This window comes from Semicossyphus pulcher, unplaced genomic scaffold (assembly GCF_022749685.1).
Source record: "Semicossyphus pulcher isolate SPU_LCO1_2020_fin unplaced genomic scaffold, fSemPul1.0.p SCAF_17, whole genome shotgun sequence".
Taxonomy (NCBI): domain Eukaryota; kingdom Metazoa; phylum Chordata; class Actinopteri; order Labriformes; family Labridae; genus Semicossyphus; species Semicossyphus pulcher.
In genome coordinates this window covers 2,115,229-2,125,621 of record NW_027211681.1, presented here as the reverse complement: position 1 = coordinate 2,125,621, position 10,393 = coordinate 2,115,229, and the positions used below count along the sequence as shown (strand labels likewise).

The following is a 10,393-nucleotide window of genomic DNA, read 5'->3' as shown; positions in this document are numbered from 1 at the left end:
CCCCAGATTTACAACATGCTACAAACTTCCTAAGTAAACGCATGGCTGGAGTTGTATGCGAGCAAAACCTGAAAGAGCTTTGATCTGCAGTGACTTCACAGCACCTTTTCTCTACAGCTTAAGCTAGTGCATCCCGTTATCAGCAAAATTTAGTATTCGAAATAATGGAAATACTCTCACAAGTAGTTTAACAAGACAGTATGGTTCTTGCACACAAACATTATGGGAGAGTGGATAAATATATCCAATTATGCTGTGAAAGAATAAAACATAGACACAGCAATTTAACTTTCACAATCAGAGCAAAGGGTAACCAATAAAGAGTGGCAGCAGCTCTGGGATCACGTTTTAAGTAAGTCTTAGTAGTGGATGTAAACAAGGCAGGAAATATCTGAAAAAAAATCAGACAACCCGGACACTGTAGCAGTTAACTTGCTCCAGGAGATGGCAGTAATGCAATACAAAGATACACACTGTCGTTAAAAGAAGAAGAAGAAGAAAGAAGAGGAAGAAAACTATATTGTTCAGCTTGGATCATAATAACGCTATAGAAAAAACTGTGATGTCACAGAGAGGGTTGTTGACCAGGAAGTCAACTGGACACTGTTCATTTTGTGCACAGAGCAGTTGAGGATTTTGCACTAGAGATAATGTCCAAAGAAAAGAGGTAAGAAACTTCTTAAAACACCGTCTCATTTTTATGTAGCATGATAAATGCAGCGTGTAGCGCGTGAGATTTGAACCACCATACGTCATAACATTAACGTGAGACGGCAACAGTTGATCTACAGTAACGATAACTACACAATGATTCGCACTTGCCATGAGCTTGTAATTTTATAAACGTACATCTAGCTAGACAGCAATTAGTAATTGTAACTTACAGACAGCTGAAGTTGACGTACGTATGTATGAAATTGTTTTTTAAGTGCATGTACCAAAGGCTTCGTCGATGGCACCATTCATGTGGACGTCAAGGTAATTATTATTTTTTACAGCATGCTATCTAAAGAGTTTAGGTTAGCTTTTCTTTTTGAAGACATTATTTTGTAGTTTAATACCGTTAAGTTGAATTCACAGACTACAGTACATATTTGAAGTGGCCTGTTATCAGTTTAAAAAAAAAAAAAATTATGAATAGCAAACCTCTGTATGATAGTTACTATACTGCACTTTAACAGGATTATTACGGCAAGAAGCTGAAGACCTCTTCAGACTTAAAGACCAATGCTTGTGTGGCTCCAGCCAAGCCCATCCCCGCCTTCATCCGCCAGGCTTTGAAGAAAGTGCACCCTGAGGTCGTTGCCAAGTATGTTGCAATCTCTGTTGTTGCTTCATGTATATTAACACTTCAACTGTCACTCATTTTACACTCATAATTACAACAGGTGTCCTCCCACAGGTACTATGGCTGTGGTCTGGCGGTGCCAGAGTGCTTGGAGGGCTGCAGGATACTGGACTTGGGCAGTGGAAGTGGGAGGGACTGCTACATGCTGAGTGATCTGGTGGGCGAGAAGGGTCATGTCATTGGCATCGACATGACTGAGGACCAGGTACACAGCATCAGTATCACAGTATGGCTAAAGTGGAACCGTAAACTCTCAACCATGTATACAGAAAAATAAAAATTGCTCCCCTAATGATAATCAGTGAAGACTATCCCTGTGTCGTAAACAACAGCTTTCCTATTTTGGACTTTTAAGACATTCAGCTTGCCAAGTGTGTATACTGACTCATAAGACTTATTGCAAATTCAGATTCAAATGCAACCAAGACCAAGGTTTAGTCAGTTGGTACTTTCGCAAGAGACTAGATTTCTTTTACCCATTAAAGGTCCCGACTATGTGGGTAGTGCTTTACACTACCAGTCAAAGGTTTGGACACATTTTCTCATACAAGTGAATGGGAAAGTGTGTCCAAACTTTTGACTGGTAGTGTACATTATAGATTCTGGCCAAAAAGCATCACCTGACTGCCTTAATACAAGTCTGTTTTCTCTTGTAGCTTAAAGTGGCGCGGTCATATGTGGACTATCACACCAAAGAGTTGGGTTACAAGAAGCCCAACATCAGTTTTGTCCAGGGCTACATTGAGGCTCTGACAGATGCCGGTCTGGAAAAGAGCTCATTTGATATCATTATGTAAGCAGTCTATATTGATTCTCTTTTTCTCTTGTTTTTTTTATTTTAACGCTGCTGTTTAATTCTATAGAAATTGTGTTAAATGTTGATTTTCTTCCATAGCTCCAACTGTGTGGTGAATCTCTCTCCAGACAAGAAAAGAGTGCTGGCTGAAGCATACTCTGTGCTCAAGGTAACCTGCCTGTAGTTGAGCTTTGACCTCACTTTCTAATCAAATCTCATAAAACATGACAATAATTAATGGACAAAAGTCACTGCCACCTTTAATAATGATTCATTAAAGCTGCAGTAGGTAATATGGAGAAGACAGCAGACTTTGCTCCAAGATTTGAAAGATTACAACCTCCAGGTCCCTCCCCCTCTCTCTCGTGGCGCTCAGTCCTGCCTCCAAAGCCACAGTAGTAACCACAGCAACTGAAGGAGCCAGATATACACTATGTAAAAACGTAAAAACAGCTAATTCTAATTGGCAAAACCACCAGCACTTAGTTTGCTAACAGAGACTGTGGGAAAAACAGCACCAACTAAGCAGTAACACACTGACGTTGTGAACATTTAGCCATGAGAGCACAGGAACACATAACTATTAGGAGAAAGTCCGAAACAGTAACACTGCCTGGGCGCTTCACAAAGATATTTTCAGCCACACCACCATGAAACAACGCTGGACAGCAGCCATATTGAGAACAAGCTAACGTTAGCCCGACTGCAACACCAGTGCAACACAACGTCACAGTAATCTTATCAATGTGGAACAAATACAGCAGAAATGAAGCTGAGGTAATTAGCTGTCGAGCAGAACTGTCTAACTCAGCATTGCTTTTTAATCCTTTCAGGTCTCGTAGCTCTCTCCACCTCGGAAATGCTGCTGCAATGTTTACTCTCGTTTCATTTCTGTCTCGGTCCAACTCTTTTTTAGCTTGCTTTTCCTCATGTGTCTTCTTCGGTTTAACGGTCTTTGTAGTGTAAGCCGTAGTTGGCAATGGCGGGATGGACAGTTTTTTCATTCCTGGTGGTTGTTTTTAAGCCTTTTGTGGACATAAACTGGCTGAGCAGGAGCAGTAGGAGGAGCCAGAGGAACATGATTTTTTTTTTTTACAGATTATCTCTCTCATGTACTACTGCATGTTTAAAGTGACAGTTTGAGCAAATATGACAAAAAGTTAGTTTTAGTAATGTTACCTACTGCAGCTTTAAACCTACATATCTTTTGGGTTCGCATTGTTATTGACTACATACACAAACTGACTCTTGATCTTTAGGATGGTGGTGAGCTGTACTTCAGTGATGTCTACAGCAGTGGAAAACTAACTGAGGAGATTAAAAAACACAAAGTCCTGTGGGGTGCGTTAATTTAATATCCTGTTGCCATAAAAGCTCATAGACATGAGCCAGATTATCACTATGTAGTTTATGTTTACAGGTGAGTGTCTGGGTGGAGCTCTGTGGTGGAAGGATCTGCTAGAGTTGGCTGAAGAAGTCGGCTTCAGCCCACCACGTCTGGTTACAGCCAGCATCATCTCTGTCGGCAACAAAGAACTGCAGGGCGTTCTGGGTTTGATACTATTATTTATTTTAGATACTTGCTTATTACTGTTAGTGTGTTGTTTTTAGCCTCTGGAAGGGCCAAAACATTTAAAATTTTCAGTGTGAGTGAATTTAAACTTAATTGTGTTTAACTGCATTGACTGTCATCTTGATAAGATATGTTTTAATAATTTAGATTTACAATTATAGAGTTGATTTTAATTTGTGCTGCACAGCTCTGGTTAATGATTAATGAACATTAAACTGAGTTTTACTTAACTGCTATCACTAATGGCTAATTGTGCAACTTAAGGGTCAGTTATTAATTGTTGTTGTTGTTAAATATATCACACAAGAAATTGTCAATTTGCATTTATTCTCTCTCTTTTAATTGCTCTGGCAACACAGGTGACTACAAGTTTGTCTCCGCTACATACCGCCTGTTCAAGGTCCCTAAAGGCAACACCAAGCCCTGTCAGGTCATATATAACGGGAACATTACAGGAGTGGAGGACTGCTTCGAGTTTGACTGTCAGCACACGTTCAAGGTCTGTAGATCCCGCAGTATGAGATCAGCCCAGTGTATTCTGCTCACACACTGCATGCAAATGATGTCAGATGTGGGTGTTTTTCACAGGTGGGTGAAGTGGTGGAGGTTGATGGAGAGCTGGCCACCATCCTGACCCATTCAAGATTTAAGGAGGACTTTACTGTGAAGCCCCCGGGAGGCCCGTGTGAGCCCTGTGCAGCCAAACCTAAGGTCAGTGTCACAACTAAATTCCTGGATGTGGAAATGTCTTTGTGTTTTCTCTGAGCACTAGAGGTCAGTATGTTTGTGGTGTCAGTTTAAAATGTGTGACACACCCAGAGAGCCACACACACACACACATACACACACACACACACACACACACACACACACACACACACGGGTGCACCAGGACGCTCTTATACACAGACACACTCGCATACCCTCTCAAACATACATACGCACACATCCACACGCACAAGGTCAAGCAGCTGTCTTGGAGTCATAACCAGACTGTGGAGTCATGCTGGGGAACCTTGAACAGGAAGGAATGTTCTCTTCTCAGCTAATGGAATGCCATCTTATCAGTTCTCATGGTCGTTCTGTGCACATATACACACATCTACAAACACCTCTATGCATTTTTTCCATCACAACCATAATCATTTGAACACATTACATTTTATTCTGCTTTTGAGGGATAGCCACTTTGTTCTTGTGCAGCAAAGAGGTAAATTGAAAATCTCTGATTTATCCAAATTTGTCCCCAAGTTTAACCTTTGGAACGCCCCTCTGAGGTGAAAACATGTCAGAGATACTTTTCTCTAATCAACTCAGCTGGATGGTGATAATAGTAATAAAAAAGCCTTTGTTCTTGCTCTTGAAAGCACAGCTAATGTGATGCTGATTTAATGAACAACCAGTGATAGATAAAAGGCACGTGCATACACAAAAAATAAAGCCCAGTGAATTACTTTTGATTATTTTAGAGTGATTTGTCTGTTAATTGATGTTAATAACAGAAAATAAGAAAAAGGGAGAATTGACTTCTGAAACTTTTCTACATTCTTTAAAACTGTCTTGACAAAAAAAATCAATTATGATGCGATTCTTTAATGAAACTGAGTTAAGGCTTTAAACTGCTAATTATTTCTGCCATGTTGAACTTTTGACATAGGCATGCATTGTGGATCCTTTCGAGCTGGCCTCACAGCTGGAGAAAAAGAGTCCAGGTTCAGCCACAGGGGGATGCTGCAGCACAAACTCTAGTGCCTGCTGCAACTGATGGAGGGAACAGCACTGATTTACTGGCCCTGCATCGTACCTTGTATGCCTAATAACAGCAGTTCATATTTACTGACTTAATTATGCATCATGCTTTGGCATTGTGTTGTGTCTTCATCAACATTTCAAATGACATTCAGTTAATTTATGTGAATCCTTAATTACACATAAACATGTGTGTTGATGATGTTTTGTGCACCATTACTTGTCAATCTCCTCCTGAATTAACTGTATGCAAATAATTATGTAGCATAAATAATGATGTTGGCTTTGTATCAAAGCAAAAATCAAAACCCAGAAATTCAAAACTTGTGCGTATTCTTGAAAAGTATTACTGACTGCAAAATACTTTTGCTTTATCCTAATAAGGCCGATTTTTGGCCTTTTTTGTCTACAAGCTTAGACATTTGAGTCTTAGATCCATCCCATTCACACCTTTATCAGGACTTTCCCCACTTTTGCCTTAACAAAACGTACTACTCTTGTAATAGCTGTAATGATAATTTGTTTGTTTATTCAGTAAATTGAGCTTTGTAACATAATTTTAACAAGTATCAGCATTATAACTGTTTCTGTTATAGGACAATAAATATTGCCAATCAGTGGAGTGTCTTGTTTTCACTTTTGCACAAATAACGTGGGTTCCTTATATCAGTAATGCAAGGCACGTATTTAAGCCAAGAACAAATATTTAAAAGAATTGAAGGTTCGTAGATTATTTGAGATTGATTTGATTTGACATGATTAGTACTGTTAACTGATAAATATATATGCACTCTTGATACTGTGGGCAATGGTTCCCAAGAAAGGAGTCATGACATCCTATCCTAAGAAAAATCAGATGAATGTAAAGTAGATCAAAGAGAGAGATAGGCTATTCATATTTGTGTGTTACATATGGTTATGACTATTTTTGATCACTTTTCTTTTACTTTAATACAGAATACATTTCCAGGCCTCTAAGGTAAGGTCAAAGGTTGATAGTGCTTTGTTAAGGGATAACTTTCCAAAAATGTGGAAATCACAATTTTGATTAGTTTTGCATCACTGTGGGAGCAGTTGTTCTCATCGGCATGCTTTAAAATATTGTGTTTTGCAATGCAATACAAATAAATTGAACACCTTGTGAATTTCAATATAAAATTTAGAACTAGTTATTATTTCGTTTTTCTTCTACTGCATTATAGTGGGCAGTTGTTTCTGCTTTTAACGATAGAATTTTTTTTTTTACAACTGTAATTACTTTGTAAAAAAAAAAAAAGTTAACAATTCAAGAATATATGTTAAAAAAGTCACGAGCAGGGTCCTGCCTGTCTCTTAACATGAGGTGCACTTGTTTTGGAATGTGATTCGCCATGGAAGCTGCGAACGCCCCGCCTCCCAGTCAGCGGCCCGTTCTGATTGGTCGCCGCCGTCGCCTGTCTTGGGGACATCAGGGGAGGCACGAGTTGGCCCATAAGCCTGCGCTCGCGAGTCATCAGTGTCGGACACGTAGTGGGAACGAGCAGGTCCCGATGCACAAGTCACGGCAACCCTCGGCGGAGATGAAGGCGGACTCCGACTGGCTCTGATTTTTAAAAGCCCTTTTCATTCAGGAGGTTGGTTGCCAATGGTTATCAGTATGGCAGAGCCGTTATCCCAAGAACCCACCGCTGCAAAAATGGCGTCACTTAACCGGGTCCGAGCTTTGGCGATGATTTTCTTAACTGTCACTGGCTGTTGTGTCACCCCGACAAGTGGCAAGGAAGGGTCCGAGGAGACTGTCATCATAGGGCTGCGACTGGAGGACACGGACGACATTTCCTTCATGGATAGGGGCTACCTGCGGGTGAGTGAGCGCTCTCGGGTGAAATTAAGAGTTTACGGGCAGAACATCAACAACGAGACCTGGTCCAAAATTGCTTTCACGGAACACGAGCGGAGCCGGACGGTGGGGAGCCCTGACAGCTCCTCGGGGGATAACCAGAGCCAAGAGGACTCCTCCGACTTGCATCCCTGCGGTATTAGGACTTCGGATATAATTATATTGCCTAACATCATCCTGAACCGAAAGACGTCCGGAATAGTTGAAATTGAGGTCAAACCTCTGCGAAAGACGGAGAGGAGTAAAGCGTATTACCTTTGCATCGCCACCGCGACACCGGCTGTGGCCGGGATGCACGATCCGTGGACGGAGAACACCTGGATTTACCACGACGGGGATGACACCAAAGTAATAGTGGTGGAGGAGAAAAAGTTTCTGCTGCCTTTCTGGCTCCAGGTCATCTTCATCTCCATGTTGCTTTGCTTGTCGGGTATGTTCAGCGGGTTGAACCTGGGGCTCATGGCTCTGGACCCCATGGAGCTCCAGATAGTGCAGAACTGCGGCACGGAGAGGGAGAAGAATTACGCCAAAAAAATAGAGCCGGTCAGGAGCCAAGGGAATTACTTGCTGTGCTCGCTTCTTCTCGGGAACGTGTTGGTGAACACCACGCTGACTATTCTGCTGGATGATATCGCCGGTTCCGGGTTGATTGCGGTGGTCATGTCCACCATTGGAATAGTGATTTTTGGAGAAATCGTGCCACAGGCCATCTGCTCCAGACACGGCCTCGCTGTCGGCGCCAACACCATATTCCTCACCAAGTTCTTCATGCTGCTCACCTTCCCTGCGTCTTACCCTGTGAGTAAGCTGCTGGACTACCTTCTGGGACAGGAGATAGGAACCGTGTACAACCGGGAGAAGCTGCTGGAGATGCTGCGCGTCACGGACCCCTACAACGACCTGGTGAAGGAGGAGCTGAACATCATCCAGGGCGCGCTGGAGCTCAGGACTAAGACCGTGGAGGACGTGATGACACCGCTCAGAGATTGCTTCATGATCCCCGGGGATGCCACCCTCGACTTTAACACCATGTCAGAGATCATGAAGAGCGGCTACACGCGCATCCCTGTCTGCGAGGGCGAGAGGTCCAACATAGTGGATCTGCTGTTTGTCAAGGACCTGGCGTTTGTGGACCCGGACGATTGCACCCCGCTCAAAACCATCACAAAGTTTTACAGCCATCCCTTACATTTTGTGTTCAATGACACCAAGCTGGATGCAATGCTGGAGGAGTTTAAAAAAGGTGAGACAGCTACTTACTCATATTTTCTCATATATTAACTTTATTATTCATTTATTTTTCTTCATGCCAGATGAAAACCTGCAAGATAAAAGGTGTCTTCATTTTTAGGTTAATCTCTCTTGACCTTAAAAGTGTCAAAGGTCATGGCACAAGCAGGTTGGCCTTTCACCTGTCCACCCTATCCCCCCGGATGAGGCAAGGTGGACAGGTGAGTTATGTAATAGTATTTTAGCAGTAATACAAGAAGCCTCAGCCTGTTCCCTCTATCTGCACTGAAAACACTGGCTGTCCATCGAAAGTGTAAGTGAAGTGTGTGAATTATTCTAAAAATCTAAAGTTTATTTTCAGGATTAAACAAAGGAAGACTCTTTTCTTCTTTTTGTCCCTTAAAGAAATTCCAGCTTGTGATGGAAAAAGAAGGCAGTGGAAGAGGATGGGGCTGTTTTGGCATTACTTATCAAAGCAGTGAAGCAGCCACATCAGTAGTGAGGTGCACTTGCCACAGCCTCCCCGGTCACTTCCTGTAAAGAGGAGGAGGAGGTGTCCTTATCTTCCTCCATCGCTCCCATTCAGTGTTAATGTTCACACGGTTTCTCTCTCTCCTCTGTGTCTTACTTTCCTCTTCTTACCTTGCCCTCTCATTCACTCTTTCTTCCCCTCCTCTCTCTCTCCTCTCTGATTTGTGAATGCATTAGGGGACATGTGGGAATAGTGCAACGGCGGTGCTAAGGTTATCAGGTGGGGGCATCTTGTTTGAGAACCTGCTTAAATCCCTCTCTACCTCTCGTGTGCTTGCCTCTGAATGATGGTGGCGATAACTCCTTTTGTCCAGGCCTGGAATGCAGTCGTGTGGATAATGAATAACAGCCTCTAAAACCCTCGAGCCCCTCATGTGTTGTGTGTGCGTGCGTGTGTGTTTATGCGCATGGTGTTTGAGAAAGATGTTTACCTCACCCACGGTTTACCTGATGTTTTGCATAGCCATCCCCCTCTCTGTTGTTGCTCTAAGTTATTCCTGGCAGTGTTTATAGATTTAGTACCTGTGTGTGCTTTCTTAAAGCCCCATATACACAGCTATATGGGTGATGCATGAGCACACCTGTCCACCACCTGATTTACTGATACTTTTAGTGTGAAAAGAGCACTAATGATGGATTGCGTGCAAATGAGAATATGCACTGCTGCTGCTTTAAGAGGATTAATTGGGAGTAAAAACAGAACAAACCATTCAGCTCCATTACCAGAAATTAGGTTTAGTTCTCCATGCCAAATTAGCATTACATAATACACTAGTTGTGGGTGTTTGTTTGTTTTCATCACACTTGACTATTTACAGAAATGCACCAGCAGCAGAAAATATCAATCCCTTTTGATTCCCATGTTAGTCATATTTTAGACAAAGTGAGAACAACAGTAAATGTGCCATGTTCTACTCTAGTTTTGCAGCTCTAACTCTATACTTACCCACTCTGACCCTAGTAGCAGCGTTGGGACCAAGTCATCTTTGCTCAAGTCCCAAGTAAGTCTCAAGTCATTTGGTCCAAGTCTCAAGCAAGTCTCGAGTCATTTTTTCTTTGGCAAGTCAAGTGGAGTCATGAGTTAAGGCAAGTCGAGTCCCAAGTCAAGTCACTTTTTTTCCACCCAAGATCCAGCACTCTTACCTGTAGTATCTGCTCTTTATAAAGGGAAAAGACAAGGTATTGCTAGCCCGTCTAATAATGATATTATTGGCCAATTTATATAACCTGTTTAAAAAGTATGACGATGAATTGTATCTGTATTATCTTGGCACCGACGCAGCCATG

General features: G+C 42.2%; 2 protein-coding genes across 7 annotated transcripts in view; both read left to right on the top strand.

Annotated features, from left to right (window-relative positions):
- The first annotated feature begins 496 nt into the window (after positions 1 to 496).
- Positions 497 to 6,072, top strand: as3mt (arsenite methyltransferase). 2 transcript variants are annotated; one of them, XM_069665415.1, is made up of 11 exons: positions 497 to 667; positions 930 to 978; positions 1,182 to 1,309; positions 1,403 to 1,553; positions 2,005 to 2,141; positions 2,244 to 2,313; positions 3,404 to 3,485; positions 3,565 to 3,696; positions 4,077 to 4,216; positions 4,306 to 4,428; positions 5,375 to 6,072. In XM_069665415.1, the coding sequence occupies exons 1-11, from the start codon at positions 651 to 653 to the stop codon at positions 5,480 to 5,482; spliced, it is 1,137 nt and encodes a 378-aa protein (XP_069521516.1). In that variant the 5' UTR covers positions 497 to 650; the 3' UTR covers positions 5,483 to 6,072. The 2 variants fall into 2 exon arrangements, with proteins under 2 accessions (XP_069521516.1, XP_069521517.1); XM_069665416.1 differs by lacking the exon at positions 5,375 to 6,072 and having other exon boundaries at positions 4,287 to 4,373.
- Positions 6,073 to 7,090: 1,018 nt separating this feature from the next.
- Positions 7,091 to 10,393, top strand: part of cnnm2b (cyclin and CBS domain divalent metal cation transport mediator 2b) — a 53,227-nt gene continuing 49,924 nt past the window's right edge. For 3 of the 5 annotated variants that reach the window (XM_069665402.1, XM_069665401.1, XM_069665400.1), the window contains exon 1: positions 7,103 to 8,588. In XM_069665402.1, coding sequence (XP_069521503.1) covers positions 7,103 to 8,588 — 1,486 coding nt within the window. Of the gene's footprint in view, positions 8,589 to 10,393 lie in introns of all 5 variants that reach the window. The other 2 variants (XM_069665403.1, XM_069665399.1) reach the window with 2 other exon arrangements.

What these genes read in the sequence shown, in the direction of transcription:
- as3mt (XM_069665415.1), top strand. An exon ending in TCGACATGACTGAGGACCAG is followed by an intron (nt 1,554 to 2,004) that starts GTACACAGCATC and finishes TTTCTCTTGTAG; the next exon opens with CTTAAAGTGGCGCGGTCATA. An exon ending in AAAACACAAAGTCCTGTGGG is followed by an intron (nt 3,486 to 3,564) that starts GTGCGTTAATTT and finishes TTATGTTTACAG; the next exon opens with GTGAGTGTCTGGGTGGAGCT.